Source organism: Pipistrellus hanaki, assembly GCF_964339955.1.
Source record: "Pipistrellus hanaki genome assembly, chromosome: 11".
NCBI classification, from domain to species: Eukaryota; Metazoa; Chordata; class Mammalia; order Chiroptera; family Vespertilionidae; genus Pipistrellus; species Pipistrellus hanaki.
In genome coordinates, this window is record NC_140513.1 from 52,839,378 (window position 1) to 52,860,250 (window position 20,873).

Here is a 20,873-nt window from a genome sequence, read left to right on the forward strand (position 1 = left end):
ACTTTATTGTTGTTTCGAATGATTCATATTACCAAGGTTTTGCCACTGAACTGAGGAAAATATTGCAGGGTTTGGGTTTCTCACCCTCCACTAGTCACCTGTCCTGGAAGCAGAACAGAACTCTCAGCTCTGGCTGATCCTGGCTGGGAGCTCATTAGGCTGTTTCCTCACGTGAAGTTACTGAAAAGGGTGATGTATTTATAATACAGCTTGCGATGCTATAAAATGGCTCATCAATCTGTTTTATTCATGGAAAGTCCACATAAGGCCACTAGTCTGTTACTGGCAATAAACCTTGGGTGCATCTTCAAAAGACCTGCATATTAGATAGTGATTTATGCCTCTGTCCAAGAAATCAAACATGGTACTAACAAGGCAAGGATAACTCAACTGACACTTTCAAAAAGCAATGTAATTTCAGCGGTAAATCCAGTGGGCATAACGTACACAGGGAAGACAGAAAGACAGATGATTAACATGCATGTATTAAAAGAAAAGGGTGTTAACAAAAAAATACCAATCCTAAGTGTTCAGACCTTAAACCATTCCTAACCTCTCCTCTGCACTATTTTTCTTACATGGCATTTCTTATATAGCAGAGTCACTCCTCATCTCCCATTTTATAACTAGAATGTTCTTTTGTAAAGACAATGATTTAGTCTAAATAATTTTATTTAAAAAAAAAATACCCAAAGGCAGAGTTGCTTGTCTGTCCCTACCCTTGAAACTGTAAGGCTCTTTTGGATGAGAAAGACCCAACAAAAAAAGAATGAGAGACATTTAGAATCAGAATGAGAAACCAAAATAATTCATTAAAGTCTTACAGTGGTTTCAGAAAATATTACACTTATCAAACAATCTTTTCTCTGTTAGGAGTCTGGAAATCCCAAAATGTAAAAGAGATCTCTCATCTTAAGATCAAGCAAAAGAATGATTATAAAACAAATAGTATTTTTTTAAAACATGGAGATTTCTTTTAGGTTGCCAACAGTCACTTAAGCAAACACTATATATACACGTGAAAGTATATAGGGAGAAAATAAAAGGTGTGGTGTTTTTTTTTTTAATACAAGTGAATAATGAGTTTAAGATGCCTCACATGTATTTGCAATTTTTATTTTCAACAGTCAACTTAAAAACACACACAAGTCATTTTAATAAACTATTAAAGTCAGTCATGAAAATTCACTATTCTACCGCATATGCTGAACCTGTTTGCATTATTGTATTTTATTTGGAAAAGAGAGTCCTTGCTTTTAAAGGAGAGGGCTTTGGAATATCCTCAGTGCTCATGCCATCACCCCTTTTCTTCTCCTTCGGGGTGGCTTACATTCTCGTTCAGGCTAAAGTGGAAAGCTACTTGTGTTTTCGCCATGAACTGCTCAGTCTCACAGACAGGAATCCTGCATGGGACAACATTCCTGAAAACGAAAGGGAGGCAGGCATCCTCCCTGCTATTGTTAGTCAAAATAACACACTCAGCCTCCCAAAGCAAGGAGCGCCTCTTGAAACACTAGGAGCAAGCCCTCCTGAGGCACTGAGGTTGGCGGAACAGCCTGAGAGATCCGCTACATTTGCTGAAAGGCTGTTTGTGGCCCTTGCTTCCTAATGGTTTATAGGTTCAAGTCCTGCACCCTTCATTTCACGTGTTGGGGGCTGTTTGTGCTTACATTCGAGCAAAACATGTATAAATTCTAAAGTACAAGCCAGTGTTTGCAGCTAAAAAAATTACTTGGTTTTTCAAAATAAATGCATTTTTAAATACTGCAAAATGGATTGAGATTGCTACAGAGCTTAAGACTAGAAAGGGAACAGTGGGTTCATAGATTAAATGGATCTACTTAATTTTACTATTAAGTAACTTTCAAAAGAATCACAGATGAATTGAGTGGTAGAGTTGATTTTCCCTCACCATATCTCACCTGTCACCATAGCTTTTGGAACAGAGAAAGAGAAAACTCACCATCCCCAACCCCAAATCAAAACATAAGTAAGTGCCCACACACAGAGAATTGGCACCTTGGATAGGAACAAACAAAATAAACTATCTTCCCTTGCCTCCTAAAAAAATAAAATAAAATGCACACACATGCACACCACTGGCCAGACATCCATCAGGTTATCTCAGAGTTACATAAAATAAAAAAGGTCTTCTTTTTGTCCGTTCCCTCTCCCGCTGCCCTCTCTCTCGGTCCAAGAATCCTGCCTCCAGTTTTCTGTCACGAGGCGCGCTCCTGGGGCCCAGGAGGGGGAAAAGTGTTTGGGAAGCAGAAGGAGCCGGTTCAGCAGGCATCGGTTTCTCTCTGCGCCTGTGAAGTGGACATTGGCATATCTTGCCTCGGCTTCTCCTGTGGGGTTCATCTGGTCGGCAGGGTGGGGAATAGTTGTCTGCACCACAGCAAGGTCAGCCGGCTAGGGCTGACAGTCTCTGTCTCTGTACAAAGAAAAGAATCAATACTTTTGGACTACGGCTGTGCCCTCAGTGTAAAACAACAAACATGCAGCGTCTGACATGTTTCTAGGTGATTTGTGGCAGAACCTCTCGTCTGATCTGTGTCCAGGAGCTGCTGTGTTACTGCTCTTTGCTTTTCGCCTCCCCCGCCCCACTCGGAGGCCCCCTCCTGCCTGCCCCAGCCCTGTGATGTCTAATACTTTACTCAGGTACAGAGGCGGGCGTTCTACCCTACAGCGACGTGTCACTCAATAAATCACACCTACCAGTGCAGCCTGCGCGGAGTGATCTGGGCTTTAACAAAGGATCAGAGGGACAAAGTGCAGGCAAGACACTGTAATTATAACAAAACTAACATGTCGGGGAGAGGGACACACGCACAGGCTCGGAGGCATGGGCAAAAAAAAATGTCAGAAGTGGTAGCTTTTGTCCCCTTTTTGGCTATCCTCTTTGCACATACCCCTCTCATCTTTCCTCTGCCATTCCCCTCTGCTCATTTATTTTTTTGTTGTTGTTCCCATTCTTTGTTCTTGCTAGAATTAAGGGCATAACGTGAGCTTTATTAAAGCGTTCACCGAGACAAGCAATGCTCATCGCCTATTTTAAAATATATGTAAGTTGCATGGAATGAGAGAGAGGCAGGTCTAGGAAGTGCCTTTAGTTCTCCACATTGCATCCTTATCTAAACTGTTAGTGCACAGAGGCCCCGAATCCTCCTGAAACTGCCCAAATGTGAAAACGACACCAAGAGACAGCTATTAATTATGCTTTGAAGTTAATTATTTCAAACAGCCATTATGTGATGTTACATATAGAAAAGCATGCTTGTTCTGTCTGGACAGTTTGTGTAGAAATAAAATGTTAACATGCATTTTATGTTCTTCAGTTTGCTTAGGAACAATTTTATACTAAATCTGTTCCCACTCATCCATGTAAGCCCTCCTCCCCCAATTTATTTTCCAGAGTCTGAACCATTAGCCAAGTCAGATAAGAAGATTTTGGACAGTTTCTTCTGTTCTAAATATTTTAAATGCAGTTGTCTGAGTTATCCAGGCAATTTCCATCACATCAGACACCTCTTAATGCAGGAAAAGTGATGCTCCATCATGGAGGTCTTGCACAAGTCTCTACTGTAACTGTTGCTGATGAAAATAAAAGTGAGTTAGAATAGCTCTACACTTCCTTCCTAGTCAATCAATGCCTGACAGCACCAGTTCCTTCAGCCATGTACTTCAGCGATAATGGATCAATAACTGTGGTTTAACAACAGGGAGCCACCAATCATTATACGAATGATTAAAAGGGGTCTCACTCACATACACCTCTGCAGACAGAGTAGACCATAAGATCAGAATGCCTGCCACATCACACTTCATGCCACAGAAATTAAGGTAAAGGAGGGAATAATGGGGGTGGAGGGATCATTAAGACAAAGAATAAAGGAAATATAAAATGACAGTGCTGATTTTCAGCCACTGTTGTCTTAGACAATAATTCTCCAAATTCACCATTATGAAGTGAAAGAAAAGCAAAAACATGGAGAAGGTTGCTTACCGGTAAATTATACAGAGCACCAACTCATTAGGATTACTTGGAAGGTCACACAGACATGCCCTTTCCCTTCCACACACCCTCAAGGTCTATCTGCCGGAAGTGTCAGTCTCAGTTCACTCTCTTGGAAACTCTTGTTGCCTTGACTGACTTATCTCAACACATTAAAATAACCCTCTGAATATCTTTGTAGAAAGCCTGAAACACCCTGAAAGGTAAGGACTGTTTCATATAGTAATAAGCAAAACCCCTGGCAGAAAGCAGATGCTCAACCACAATTTACAAATTAATGAAATAAATGAAACCCTTTAAAAAAATATATAGCGTCTTTGCCCTGGCGGGTGTGGCTCAGTTGGATGGAGCGATGTTCTATATATCGAAAGGTGGCAGATTCCATTCCTGGTCAGGGCACATAACCCAGATTTCAGGTTCAATTTCTGGTAGGTTGGTGCATATGGGAGGCAACCAATTGCCATTTCTCTTTTCTCCCTCTCTCTCTCCCTTACCTCCTCTGTCTCTCCCCTCTTTCCTGCTTCCTTTCTTAAAAATCAATGAAAAGCAAATCCTCAGGTGAGGATTAAATAAGAAGAAAAATAAAAGATCTAGTCTTTTGTTAAAAAAAAACAACTCTAGCCAAAAATATTTCACTTCACCCATGTACCTATTACCTTCAATTCACTTATTACAAAACAAAGCACCACAAATTATCACATTAAATGATCAAAATCTATCTCTTGTATAATGGCAAAATTCTCCGTTGCTGATTGATCTTTCTCATTTGCCTGGCAACAGTAACAAGGGGTCCATCCTGGCAAATACTCAGCAAAAATGACTCTGGTCTCAACACTGCTCCAGATACAGTGATGCACTGGCTCTGACCTCTCACAGCAAAGAAGGTAAACAAGTAAAGACAGCATTACATGCTTGTACATAAAGACATAATTGTACATACTTCGGAAAGGTACAGAGAGAGGAGTGTTCTTAACCAGGGGAATATTGCTGCTCAGAGAACACTTGGTGATGTCCACAGACATGTTGGGTTGTCACATGGGGGCAGGGGACAGAGAGGAGCTTGTTGCTGCTACCTTATGGGTAGAGGTCAAAGATGCTGCTAAATACCCTATAATACACAACATGGCACACACCACAAACACACAGACACACATACACACACACACACACAAACACACACACACACACACACACACACACACACACACACACAACCAGTCAACACAAAATGCCAATAGTCCCAAAGCTAAGAATATAGGATGTCCGGAGAGCAGAGAGAGGAGAGTGCCTCACTTCTGAAAGAAGAACCGCTGGAGAACAGAACAATGGAGGAATGGAAGAGCCCAACTCATCCTCAACAGTGATGGAGAACACAGTGGTTAGAGGAATGGACAAGAGATGGAATTGGGTCAGACCACGCTAAGGAGTTTACACTCACCTGACACCAGGAGAGTTGATGTCAGGGTTTGGGAATGGGCAAGAGTAGAAGTGACAGGTTCAGATGGGCATGTTAGATCGCTCTGTTCGCAAGAGGAAGGACAACCAAGAGAAAGCTGAAAGTGGGTTTCGAAATAAAAAAATAATGAAGTCTTTACAAGATCAGAGGCGTGGGGACTGCAGAGAAATGAAGAGGGAGAGGACAATGTGCTACCTTTTGGATTTGGGGAAGGAGCCAGGGAAAGGGCAGAATCTAGGAGGACTTTGCTGGTGCCACCTTGACAGGGCTGGGGAAAGATGGCGATCCCATTTAAGTACAGCAGAGGCCAGCAGGATGGGGGCAAGGAAAAAACACTGAGACATTTAGCTTCTGACTGGCTCAGTTCTGAAGTGGATCCTCCCAGACAGCTGAACTTACAGCTACGAAGCTCTGCAGAGACGTCTGGGATTGAGAAGGAACATGGGCAGTTATTAGAAACTCAGCAAGAATATAAAATAATGCTAATGAGTGCACTAGGCCAATGTGGGTAAAAGAACACCGGGAATGACTTAATATTTAAAATACTTGCCAAAGGTGAACTAGAAAACAGAAAGCTAGAAAATTAAGGATAGAATTGGAAGAATGAAGAGCCAGAAAATCCAAACACTTCATGGAAGCGCAAATGTGGTCAATAGCATCAAATGTCAGAGAAATGTGAAAAGCAGAAAAGCTTCTACAAGAGGCATCAGACAAGAGGTCAGCTCTCCAGAGCCACTGTTGTGGAAAAGAACATACCCAGAAGCCAGGCTGCAGCAGGCTAAGGTGGGAATGGGCTGAGTTCTGAATGGAAAGTGAGGAAAAGGAATACAAGAAGGGAACAGAGGAGTGCCTGGCAGTCCATAGGCAGACAAGAACAAACCTGGACCACAAAGATGGTTATTTTATCTTTATAATAGAAATGGTTTAGAGCCGAAGCCGGTTTGGCTCAGTGGATAGAGCAGGGGTCCTCAAACTTTTTAAAGTGGGGGCCAGATCACGGTCCCTCAGAGAGCTGGAGGGCCGGACTATATGAACTACTAATTCCTACTGTAACACCTCGGCTGCGCTCACTGCCCAAAAAACCTGGCAAGTAGGATCAGACTCCTCTGCGGGCCGCATGTGGCCCACGGGCCGTAGTTTGAAGACCCCTGGGATAGAGCGTCGGTCTGCGAACTGAAGGGTCCCAGGTTCGATTCCGGTCAAGGGCATGTACATTGGTTGCGAGCACATCCCCGGTAGGGGGTGTGCAGGAGGCAGCTGGTCGATGTTTCTCTCTCATTGATGTTTCTAGCTCTCTATCTCTCTCCCTTTCTCTGTTAAAAAATCAATAAAATATATATTTTAAAAAAAAGAAGAAGAAATGGTTTAGAAATACACTATGGGAGAATGATTGTGTCTATATGATGGAATAACAAGTAGTCCCTAAAGATTGTAGAAGGATGTTCACAATATTATAGATACTTATGAATATACAAATGTGTGTCAATGATATTATACATGAGACTGTAAACATACAACAAAGCCTATTTTTTGGGGGGATGGGGGCTTACAATGAATTTGTCATGATTATCTTAGGGTGACTGGGGTTACAAATAATCATGGGCTTGCTTTTTCTAAACTCTTATCTTCCAAAATTATTATAATATGTTTAATATGAGCAATAATTTATTTTAAAAGGAATTAACCTCTTAAGTAGGAAAAAATAGAGACTCAATAATAGACCAGAATCTCTGGTTCAAGAGAGGGGAAGGAGGGAATAATTTGAGAGGGATATGAGAGTCTCTGTATTATAATGCTAACTGTCTGGAAAGTTGGAAATTCTCTAAACCAAACCTATAAAATGAGAATTTTTCATTGTTAATTTTTTATCTAGACTTGTAGAAATTTTTAAAGTATGAGTATTATGCAGTATTTTTTGCAATAATTTCATAGCACAGAAAGAAGAAAAACTAGCTATAAAGGAGTGGTAGAAAGGGTAAGGAAGAAAAAAGAAAACAAAACTTTGAGCAGTTGTTGTATTCTAGTTCATTTTCCTAAATGCCACTGTGAAACAAAGCCACCTCAGTTTATTCTGCCTGAAACTAAAACATATTAACTTGGCCAAATGCTTGTTTTTACCATGAATAGCTCCAATATTGTCCAGCATATTACCTCCTGGATTCCTTAATCATTTTTTCCTTCAAATGGTCAAAGCCACAATTAGAGGGAACAGGTCCAATATCAAACGCTCAACAATTCCCTTATCCTTCCAAATTCTGGGAAAGATCATAGGTCTTGCAAGTATGTGTCCAACCCTTTTCCTCCTCAGCATCAATAAACAACTTGGTCTGTCTCTCAGGAAAAGGCTGCATTTTGCCACTCAGATGATTCACTAAGTAGCCCAGAGCAGGCAATCTAATTATCAAATATTCAGTGTCAGTGTGCTCTGTATCCAGATGTGATGGGTACTCTTTTTATTTGCCCCCCCCCCTTTTTTTTCAACTCTTTTCCTTATGAGATACTGGTGATGGATAAAGTACATATGACCTACTGACCTGGAAGAGTATAATAAGGTGACAACTTACACTGTCTTAAAATTATCAACAAGGTTCAGGAAAACAGAGGAAGCCAAATACATAAGCTACTGTTTCTATAATATTCCATTTCTTGGAATGTGATTGAACTTAAGCATGGGTCCAACTAACAGCCAGGGCGTAGAATGGTACCTGGGTAACAGAAGGTACTCAGAAAATACTAAATGGTTGGCTGGATGAATATATACAGGGGTAAATAATAGATGAATGAAAAAAAGGGGACACACATGTGCAAACACACACACACACACACACACACACACACACACTCAATGCAGAGTCCTAACAACAGTATCGCAGTTACTATACTTTAATGTGGAAAGGCTCTCCATTTCATGGTGCCCTTCTGAAATTTCAGAATCCTAAAACTTGAACCTCACTGGTGAGCACTGACTATGCATCTCAAAAGTCTGCTCTCACATCAGGGTCTTTGTAATTTTTGTTTCCCCTAGATCTGTGCATGCCCCCCCCCCCCCCCCAACTTGATTCAGGTCTCTTACTCCAATGTCATCTCTTCAAAGCTCTCTTTTCCAGTCATCCCATATAAAACAGCAGGCCCTTCCCCACCCCCACTCCCCATCTCCTTGCTCTGCCCTGTGTTTCTTCATAGCCCTTATTATGCTCCATAACTGTTTAGTTTATGTGTTGTTGTTTTTTATCTTCTCCACCAGAATATAATCTCCACAGGGTTAGGACTTGTCATATTCACCACTGTGGAGTCCTCAGCAACCAAATCGGTACCTGGAGCAGAAATATATGCTTAACTTATATGTTAAATGAATACAGCCGAATTATTTCCTGCAAATAATTTTATTAAAATATCATCTCCTTGCCGAAACCAGTTTGGTTCAGTGGATAGAGCGTCAGCCTGTGAACTGAAAGGTCCCAGGTTTGATTCCAGTCAAAGGCATGTATGTTGGTTGTGGGCACATCCTCGGTAGGGGGTGTGCAGGAGGCACCTGGTCAATGTTTCTCTCTCATTGATGTTTCTAGCTCTCTATCCCTTTCCCTTCCTCTCTGTAAAAAAAAAAAATCAATAATATAAATATATATATATTTTTTAAATATATCATCTCCTCTCCCAGGAAGTTTTATCTACATCAGCAGCCCCTAGATTACCTGTTCCCCAAAGGTAGCACACACTTAGCTCTCTGCTCAGATGCTTCCCTGGTCTTCAATGTCTTGCTCCTTCTAAAGACTCGCATCTTTTAACCATCAAGGAACAGCTCAACACAGCACTTCCTTTCCCAACCTTACTCTATGGGAAAATATTATTGTTTCCTTATCTGTTCCTATATACAGCACAACTATACCATGTAACATTCTGTATTAGTTACATGATTATGTGTGTACCTCCCACCACTTAGCAGAACATGAGCTGATTAATATATCTATTATTAGCATGAGCTATAATCTGCCTGTACAAATAAAGCCAATCTTCTTTGCACAAGAAATAAAAAAAGGAAAAATATTTAAAAATGAGTGCCCACAACCAAAGTGATACATGATCCCATTTAATCCAAAAGATGGTGAAATATACATGCCACTATTCCCATTTGAATGGTATAGAAACTACAACTCAAAACAAGTCATTAATTTTACCAAGATCACATGGTAAAATGGCATTACAACCTAGGACTTCCTTTCTCCTCTCCTTTGTTGGAGAGAAGGGAAGAGGTCCATACTTCCCCCTGTTGTCACCAGAAGCATGAAGCTGGTCTTTTAATAGAAACCCTGGGTTTTAGTCTGACTAAAGTTGGTCTCTTGCTAATTTTGTGAGCTTATTTGGTTAAACCGCATAACCTCACAAAACCAGTTTCCTCATTTATAAAACAGCAGGCACCACCTGCCCTGCCTAAATCGTGTTTATGTGGAGACCAACTTCAGTGGTACAAGGGAAAGTGATTAGTTCCCCAGAGGTGAAAATCAAGCATGGGTCCACATTACAGAAAACTGTAGAGCCCTCTACTCTATAATTGCAGAGGCATTATAGTTTAGTGTCATCAGTTTCCTCCACATTCAGGCATTCTCTTAGTCACAATCACCATATATTTCTACAACTTTGGAGACTTTTACTAAAGTGACCATGAACTTCTACTCATCTCATTTTCTTGCCTATCTTTAAAGATTATATATATATATATATATATATATATATATATATATAGAGAGAGAGAGAGAGAGAGAGAGAGAGAGAGAGAGTGTTTTTAAATTGTGTGTATAAACACACACACACACACACACACACATTTGCTGTAACAGAATTACCTGACTTTAAAAAAATTCAATCGATAAAATAAATTTCTAAACATGCTTCAGATGTTTATGTAAATGCACATAAAAGAAAAATCAGCTCGTAAACGCCTACTACACAATTAAATATTAGCAGGCCTTTCTTTAAAAAAGCCAAAATATTTAATCAATTAGAGTAATCTGAAATTATTTAACTCAACTCTATAGCCAACTCCTTAGCTTCAAAGACAAGTAACAGCACAGGGCCTAAGTTTTGGGTGTGCAGCAAACCACACTAACAATCATCTTCAAACCACCAGTTATTTGAAACAGCTGCAAACATGTTTCCTTAGAAAAACAGATTGGGATTTAGGGGCTTACAAGGTGATAGCAATTTAGTTAACCATTCAAAAGGAAATTTCTATTCAACCCATTAAACTCCTAATATTTCTCCTTCAGGGGAGGAAACATTGACACATTAGCTCAGGAGTTTATTCTGTGCACTTTAAATAGACACTCTGGTCCCCTACGTGGTAGATGTTGTGATACTACATATCTGAAACACTTTAGAACATATGGCTCAAAGAAGTAAACACAATAAACTTACAATGTGTGTACAGGGCAAGAGTCCACTACATTTGACACAAATCAGACCACATTTCCAATGTTTTCTTTAAATTCTACTTTAAGAGAAACATTGATCACACAATGCGGGTCATAGCCAGATGTAATTGGCCGATTGTAATCCATCACAAAAAAAGGAATTAATATTTGATGGAATAAAGTCAGGGAGGACTTTCCACTAGTTCCTTTCCTAGAAACACCATTCTTAAATAAGGCTATTGAAACTATGGTATGTGTTCAAAGCATCAGACAAATACTATAAGCTCTTACTATTACCAATGACTGCCCTAAGCAAGAAGGGTATAGAGAAAAACAGTCTGTCCTCAAGGAGGTCGCAGTCTACTCTGGTTACACCCATCTGATCATCTCATCTGTTTCATTATAAAATTCAGCAATTCCATCAACAATATCCCTACCATCTCCTCCCGCCCTGAAAAATCTCAGTGGTCTACAGGCAACCCCACTGTATTTTGGGGGCTAGTATAAACACATGTTCAGTCTCATTTACCAACTAGATTACAAGTACTTAATCCAGCTGTGTAACTCTGGACCACAATATAACCACAAGGGACTGATATCTGATAATCTTGATATTATTCTAGCTCTTGAAACATTTGCTCAAAAATTGTGTCTGCCTGTAACTACACTCAGGTTCTATCTCTGTCCTCTGATACCACATAGAAAAACACACCACACACCAAACAGCAGCATTTCAAAAATCTGAGGAAGAAAAATCATATCCTTTTTTCCTCAATTCATATATGCCTCCTAGGATCTCTAATACAGGGAACAAATTTTTTAGTTAAAGTGTGAGATGTGACTATTATATCCTAACTTAGTAAAAAAAAAAAAAAAAAAAAAAAGTTTTATATATTATATATATATATATATGAAAACAGATTTTTCCAAAAACTTTTGCCTTAATAAGCAATTTCCTGTTTGAGTAAATGTTCTGTTGATCATATAGGAGCTTGTCTAGAGAATAGCTATAAAATCCTGTTATATAAGGTCCAAAATAGGGTAGGAGGTGATCTCCACTAAAGGAAAGAGATCTTTTTTTAAATTATATTTTATTGATTTTTTTACAGAGTGGAAGAGAGAGGGATAGAGAGTTAGAAACATCGATGAGAGAGAAACATCGATCAGCTGCCTCTTGCACATCCCTTACTGGGGTTGTGCCCACAACCAAGGTACATGCCCTTGACTGGAATTGAACCTAGGACCTTTCAGGCCACAGGCCGATGCTCTATTCACTGAGCCAAATTGGTTTCGGCAAGGAAAGAGATCTTAAAAAATATAGATATAGATATAGATATAGATATAGATATAGATATAGATATAGATATAGATATAGATATAGATATATAGATATAGATATAGATATAATTGATTTCAAAGAGGAAGGGAGGAGAGAGAGACAGAAACATCAATGATGAGAATCACTGATCAGTAGCTTCCTGCACACCCAACACCGTGAACTGAGCACACAACCCGGGCACGTGTCCTGACCAGGAATGGAACCATGACCTCCTAGTTCATAGGTCAACCACGGAGCCATGTCAGCCAGGTAAGAAAAGAGATCTTATTTGAGGTCTGCTATGCAAATTGAACTCTCCATTAGTCCTGAAATCCAGCATTAGTTCTTCCTGTTTCTCAATGAAAACAGACATACCAACACAAACAAAAGACCAACTCTGAAGGCTGTGCTCATTTCATCTCAAACACTGGGCTCAATGGGGAGGGCTCCAAGTCACTGACCTTTTTCCTTCCAGGTCCCCAAGGCTGTCTACTGCCCATGCCCCTCCTGGGTTGCTACTTGCCCATGTTGTTGCAGATGAGCATGCTACTTCCTCCCCAAAGGTGCCCTTTCCCAGAATTCCCATAATTCTTACCGGTCCGCTCAGCCACAACTTATGAGACCAAAACTTTCATGCCTTAGAAACTATCCCCTCCTAGACCTATAACTTCTTTTAGGTTGAGCAGTCTTGGCTCTCTTATTTTATTGTTTAAAGCTATCTTATATTACCAAGCACAAAAAATCTGTGTTTGATATTTGACTAGCATCATGAATGTATATCTTAGACTAATGGGGAAATATGAAAGCTCATTTCCAGTTAATTTTCTAATCAGTACAAAATTTACTACTTCTTAAAATCAAGCCATCAAACACCATAAATCAGGACATACTCAAGCAAAGGTCATTCACAAAAATGATGCTATTTGCATTTCTAAGTATAGTGAAAAAAGGCCCTATACTTCTACTTTTCGGTCCTCTAACCTATTTTAAGAAGTTAAAGATAGATATGCCTGTATTTTCTTCCCTTTAGTAATAAATTTATTTTTTTTAAAGTCTAAAAAAACTTTAAGTATAGTCTTCCTACAATTCTAACTCTTCTTAGGAAGTTATCACTAACGAAAAAATACACACTACTGCAATTAATTTTTAGTGATATTTACAATAAAAACTCCCAGAATTAAAAATAATAAAGGAATTATTTATTATTTGAAGAAAATCTATCAATGTGTCCATTTCTGTGGTACTACAATGAATATCTATATTTTTTTAAAATAGTAATTTTAATAATTACATCATTGACAATTCCTTTGGGTAGATTACATCTTGTATAAAATATGAATTTTAATTCCAATATATAGGTCACGTGGCTTTTAGTATATTTTCTCCATAAAATGCATTTTTAATGCAATTCTATCTTCCTACATACTTTCCTTCAGTGCTATATTATGACAAAGGGCTTTTCTCTCTCTGTTTTTGGTCTCATCTTCAATTCTGTTTTCTTCACTCCCTTGAAGAAATTTGGCACTCCCTTGATCCCTATCATCTCTATTGAAAATGTTCTCTCCTATAATTCTATATAGATGTTTTATTTTGTTTTTATCCACAGCATGAATCCTTCAATAAAAGAGGCAGGTGGTATTAAAGATATTTAATACGCTTCATTAATAGAAACAACAGCTAAAAACACATGCACTAAAAGGTTACTGACCAATTCATTCAATGTTTGAATACCACAATGCAACTGACAACCAGGAAACAACATCTAAGGTATCTTGGCAATTAAGTAAAAACATATCTCAGGAAATCATAGATTGCCTTTCATTACTGAAACTTGTTGGGTGATTCTGTAGCTAACTGCTTCAACACACATCCCACTGATCTAATATGTTTTCTTGGTTCAAATATGGCATCTAAACCGAAAGTTTACCTGTTCTGATGCTGGTATAAAATGTAATCTACACTGATTTATTCAAAGAAAGATTCAGACATATTTTTGAGGTGATATGTCCTTTTAAAAAATGGTGTTTAAAGAAAGTAATATCTATTTTACTTTAATGTAATCAGTGTTACTCAACCTGAACCCTTTACTTGCTTAACATTTTCTTTTTCTTTTTTTTTTGGGGGGGGGGGGTGGGGGGTGGGGGGTATTTTTTTCCTGCTTAAGTTTATAGTGTTTTAAAATTTGCATACAAATTCAAATATTTATAAACTGGAATTAAGAATGGTATTTACTATGAAAAGATTTAAGCCAAACATGAACATTATAGGTTTCCTATTTCCATTAAAGAGGTAAATAGTAATTTCAAAGAGAAGCTCAATTCTCTCTCTCTCTCTCTCTCTCTCTCTCTCTCTCTCTCACACACACACACACACACACACACACACACACACAAATATTATGAAACTACTGTCACTAGAATGCATGCTTTAGTTGTTTATCCAGGAAGGGTAATGAGATGTGATGATCTACCTTCTTTAGCCAAGTCCTCCTTTGTAATAATAGCATCCATTGATTTAACAGCTAACCAACATTTGGAGCGCTGTCTGTGTTTATTCAAGGGGTTTTTCCCTTCACAAACCTAACCCGCCCATACAAGAATCAAATCCATAATCAGGCTCTTGTTGATTCCATGCTCTACTCAACTGAGATAGGCAGTGCAAACAACTGAGGTATTGTTACTAGACAAGATTAAGAGCAATGTGGTTAATTGAAAATTGACAGTGGGACTTTCTATTTAGTGCCAAATGTAGTAAATCTGAAGCAGTCACCTTCAACAGCCCAAGGAAGAAAGTCTCTCCCCGTTATCTGAACATGAGAATTATCTGAGCAAATAGTACTTTCCACTTCCATTGACATGATTAAGTCATATGAGAGATGTCTTATTTTTTTTTTATAACATTTCATATTCTTGCATCGCATTTAGACAAAATCGAACAAGAAATGTTTGTAAACCAAAATATTTACCACATTCTTAATTCGGGAAGTAAAAAAATAAAAAATAAAAAGATGTACTTCCAAGTTTATATGAAGAACTCAACACAGGGTGTCTTTCAGCTGAGTTTGCTGATTCTCCACTCTTTGTGCTATAGACAAATACAGTCTGTTTAAAACTTTGACTAAACTTGACCCTGTGTGAATTCTTCCCTGGTTTGCCTAACCTCAGTGACTCCATAATAGCATTTATCACATTAATTCATCCATCAAGCAATGATTAGGAATCTCCCTACTAAGTGCCAGGCATGATAGTCGTTGCTGAGACTATGAAGAACAGGACAAAACTTATCCCCCGGGGAAGCTCCCCTACAACACTAACAACTTAGCTTACCACCCACTGCATAGAGCAGAGCTCCCTTGAACAACAGTGTATGCATCTTTTATCACCAGCCTTGGCACAGTGCAGGAGGTAAAGGTTAATTCTGTACCTGATGAAAAAAACTTTTAGATGGGAAATCAGAAGACCATGTTGTAAGCAGAGGATGTCTCTGGGCCTCGTTGTCTTCCTCAAAACAATGAGGTGGCGGTCACCACCCCCACCCCCAGGTGATCTCAGGCTCTACTCCTGTATCAGTGAACATTCTCGTTTCAAGTGGGAAGGGTAAACACATTTAACCAGCTTAGGATGTGCCTTAAACAATTTAAAACCCATCTAAGCTATGATTAGTTCAATGGCTAGGCCTATGCTGAAATCACATCTTGAAACATTATTGTAACCATTATTGTGGAATTTACTTTCTGATTTTGATATATTGAGTTCTTTTCTTGTCTTCCCTTACACGGAGATGTATAATTTGGGTCTGCTGTATTCCTTCAAAGGAAGAATTGGCAGGGTGGTTGCTGTTACTTAGGATAAGTGTATAATCTCTTTGACTTTCTCTTGTTGGGCAAACTGCCCAGTGAATATCAATTTTTTTTAGAGCTACAAATATGGTTTTAATAGATTCACAGATTTGAAATGATTAAAATTCAGAGCACATCTCTCCCAGGGTGAGCAGATAATTCACAACAATCCATGTAGATTCGAAGGAGATGACAATGGATCAATCTGTATGTGAATAAGTTGACACAGTGGTTTACTGCTCCTCCCAACTCTACAGCCCACTCCCACCCCCACAACACACACACTTTTCATATGAAGAAAAATGCCTCAGTCTATGGGAGTTCAAATTAGTCATAATATCCATGTGAGAGACTGAGGAAGACTTACTGTAAATCAGCCACTCAGAAACCACATTTGACATATTTTGGTTAATAGTGTAACGATAAGTTGCATAATACTGTACCTATCGATTGGAGTTTGGGATTATAATGGAAAGTAATTGCATACATTGAAAGTGACCAACCACATGATAGAAAATTGTTCCTGAAGAGCCCACAATGGGAATCATTTTCCTTATAACCTAAATGGTATTCTCTAGATGGTATATTCTATCACACCCTTAATGCTATATTTTGTTTTAAAGGTGCTAAGGTATGTTAACCTTAATTCATCTAATTATTCAACTCTCTCTCACCTAGAAAAGTTCTAGCTTTTTTTGTAAATTGAATTCTTTCTTTACTCAAACAGTACTGTCTATTCAAAAGTGAAGCAAAAGAGCATATCAGAGGAACATCCTCCTGGGTGACAACTCCCAAATGATCTGAGGACATTATAACAGCTATCCTATATAATAAAGTATAATATGCAAATCAACCAAATGGTGGAACAACCAAATGGTATGACATGCACGGACCACCAGGGGGCAGACGCTCAATGCAGGATATGCTAAACTTATTGAGGAAAATGCCAACGGTCCTTCCAAATAAAAAAAAAAAAAGTAGGTGTAAAGACACATCTGAACTTACCTGACAAGCACACGGTAACACAGGAGGGATTTAGAACAGCAAATACTTCAGAGCATTCTGGGCTTTCAAACTCATACTGAAAACAATGTATCAATTCCTATAACAGGCTTCTCCCCTGTGCGACCAAACATCCTTCCTGCCTCACCTCTTATTCTAAGGCCACCAGCCAACTTCCCCCACTGTAGCTAGTTAACACCTTACCCTGGCTCCCCCTATGTGTCTCACACAAGTCAGAAGAGTGGGAAGTGAATGCTCAGAGGACCAAACGAGAATGAGAATCCATGGTTAAACATTTCCCCCTTTTATTTTGTGGGAGACGTAATCATGAGGTGTCCCAGAAGGCCCCAGTGAGAATGAGCACTCATGAGTAATGGTACTGGTCTCCTCCATAATTCACCTTTGTGTGGGTTTCCCCAGCTGTCACTCCTACTCTGAGAATTACCCAAAGGACCTCCATGCAAGTCGCTGTCTCAGGACCTGTTTGCAGGAGGACCTAAGTCAAGTCAGCTCCCCCAAAGATCCTAACGTGTTAAATGAAATTATAAAATAATATCTGACTCTATCAAAATGAAGACATTGGATAGTGACATAACTCACAATAAAAAGGAAAGGATTAATAAAAGGAAAGTAGGAAAAAGCAAGAATGCTAGATCTTTCCATCCAAAAGAACAGGAAGTTCACAGAGAAGCCATACTCAGAGAAATCCTGAAGGGTGCAACGTGCAGCCCTTTACTTTTAAAGCCAGGGCTTCTACTTGACAGAGCCAAACCATACCCCAGAGCTTTTCCTGTGCTTTGGTCCTCTGCATCCCTCCCAGCTATGAACAGGACATGTAGCCTCGTAATGTCCTCTTTGAAACGTGCTTCCTATCGTACCTTAGAAAAGGGCTCTGGTAAGCAAATACAGCAGTCAGCCCACTGCTAGTCACCTCTCTAACCAAAGGAGTCCTGTCCCTCCGTATGCCTGGTTCCAATAAACAGATCCTCTGATTTCAGTACTGGTTATACAGCATAGACCTGAAAGGCTTCTAGGAAACAGACCCAAACTCCATCAGATATCTCTGCATAGCATAGTTCAACAACTGAAAATCCAAACTGCACAAGTCAGAAGAAAGCCAAGTATAACTGGAAAAAAAAAAAATGTATCCTTATATATACTGTGAGGATGGTAAGGAAACTCTGAACAAATCATTCATAGGTGATTGGTCTGAATTCTTTTACTGGTTCCTGATTTACAAAAATCACAGAAATAATACATATTCTGCTACCAGCCAGGGAGGTTGCTATGGCATCATAGGTCATCATGGTGGAAACTGAGACCTGAGGCACTCCTGTGACCACGAGGCATAAGTCTTTAAAATAGGACATCCAAATATCTGAGTTTTCCTTTGGAAATGTTTAACATCAGTGTAAACCGGTAATGAAAACATTATCTAATGGTTGAGGTCAAAATGAAATCACAATTAAAATTTTACTATGCCCATTTATAACTTCGCTGTGTATAATCCTAAAAGGGCACTGCTCTAAGTCCATTCTCTAGGTGAAATGAAGTAGGAGCAAGAAATACCAGTCATCATGCACCATTCGTAAACATAAATCAGGAGAGAATTACCTGTGACATTTTTCTGCAATTCCTTAAATTATTGGACACCACTGCCAAATTCTGTTATGGAATAAAGGAATGTTATGATGTACTTAAGCAACCTAAGACCTAGATCAATAAATTGCATTCCTTTAATTTCATTTCCCCAAAACTAAATGTTCCTTTTTGGATATAGTAAAGGAACCAACTTCATGGAGTCAGGGAAATGGGAATTAGGAATTAGAAAAGAGAACATAAGAGCAAAAAACATGAAGCAAAAGTTCTGAATCAAATATTAAATAATGACCCTGACAAATTTCCTCTGCACTAGGATTGTGTGTTTTTTTGTTGTTTTGTTTTTAAGTGATTCTTCATTCTACACTCTGACAAAAGATGACAAATGTTCCTTGCATGTGTTAGCCGTGGACTTATATGACTAACGTTATAAACCAAGTTCCTTAGCATATCAAAGGAAAATAACTGTTTATTCAAGAAATTCCTAACGGCTTCATTTATGATTAAATTTTTCTCTTTATTTGAGACCCACTAGCACAACAGATGAGAGCTAGCAGACAGCAGGTACCTCTCATAATGAACTCTGCAGTTTTGAGAAAATAATATCTGAAGGCAATTCTTTCTTCTGGGGTCAGCAAATGAGTGGTTCAAAAAGAATAAACTATCCTGAGATTACAAAAAAACAAACAGACAAACAAAAAAACTACCACACAACTGGAGGGGATGAAGAGGGCCATTCTTACATTCTCGCTAATTAAAATTTCCAGTTCTTATGGTCTTCTATATACACAAATCCCAGTCGAGAAAGGCCTGCAGGATCAGGCCTGTACCAAGAAAAAGTATACCATCATCACATTAATGGTATTATTACTTCATAATGCTAACCAGCCAGGTTTACATAGAAGAGATTAAATAACAAGATAATCTTATAAACAATGCTCATTTCATCAGTGTACCAAATAAGTCTGATTTATATCAGTGACTGCTCTTCTAATTAATTTATGCATCCACATGCATTAATTTACACAGACAGACACCTACACTGGGATAGGAATAGCTATTTTTTTTTTTTTTAATGTCATGAACTCTGAGACGGGTTCATGTTTAGACTTCCCAATGCTGCTGTTTTAGTTCTCCTACACTTCAAAAATAAAGTGACTGTTAAAATACCTTGCATTAAAGTTGAAGCATGCAGAAAGAAAATATTTTATCAAACTCAATACCTATCTTTCCCTGCCAACATTTATATGTTTAATTTTAGTTGGTACAGCTGTACTCAAACTCTCAACCAGATCTGTCCATTCCAAGGTTATGAACTTACTCTTCTTACCAATATTCCCCTCAAAGCCTTTTGGATACGTTAAGTTCATCTCATTACAGCACAAATCTCAAGCTCCTATATTTGTTTTCATGCAATTTCTAACGAATTGGGGCCAGGGGTGGGGGAGAGACTCCAAATTAAAAAAAAAAAAAATCATTTCTACTAACATCTGGGTCTTTTTAAAAGGACACTCCACTATGTTGGTTTACAATAGCAAGGACTAGCCGTCAACAGTTTTAAATGGATAAACTCCATAGAGGGAGGAAAATTCAGCTCTCCCCAATTCCTCAACCAGAAAGATAAAAACTAATGCAGACACACTCACAATAAGCTATCAGTGACATCACCATTATGCCAGCACTCTATGAAAACCCATAAAGAATAACAACACAAAGGAATTTCCTGGTGTCGGGATTACTCCAGTTTAGTCATTTTATAGCTTCCACGGATAGCTTCAGTATGGGGTGAGGATGTCTGTTTACTGATTTAATCAGGCAAACAAAAACGGTTTTACTTATATTTGATAGAAAACTTGTATTTATTATTTGATCAATGTTTACTTGTAGGGCCTTAATACAATAACAGATGTCAGTTACAATATCTGTTTTTGATTATAAACTAGAGGGCAGAGACCCTATCTATTCAGCTCACTTTTTATAGGATGCAAACAGAGACCATACCCAAAAAGGCACTTAAAGATGGTTTTTATGTTAACAATGATTTCAAGGCACTTGGTCTGCTTCTAGGCTCCATCAAACTCCACTGGCATGCACTGAACATTAAAGAGTAACACTTTTATACTCTAGGGTAATTTCATTCCTCAGATGTCAGTACTGACACTGGCCCTTTGAAACGATTATTTAGATGGGACTGTTTGCAGTTTTTAATGTTAAACAATTAAACACCTAAATTCTAT

At 38.7% G+C, this 20,873-nt stretch overlaps 1 protein-coding gene across 18 annotated transcripts in view; it reads right to left on the bottom strand.

Moving 5' to 3' along the window:
• The window catches only part of BNC2 (basonuclin zinc finger protein 2), a 427,699-nt gene that overhangs the window by 221,456 nt on the left and 185,370 nt on the right, over nt 1-20,873 (bottom strand). Inside the window, exon 2 of one of the 18 annotated variants that reach the window (XM_084898225.1) lies at nt 18,652-18,702. The exons of the other annotated variants lie outside the window; for them this stretch is intronic. Coding sequence (XP_084754351.1) covers nt 18,652-18,702 — 51 coding nt within the window. The remainder of the gene's footprint in view (nt 1-18,651; nt 18,703-20,873) is intronic. 18 annotated transcript variants of the gene reach the window in all.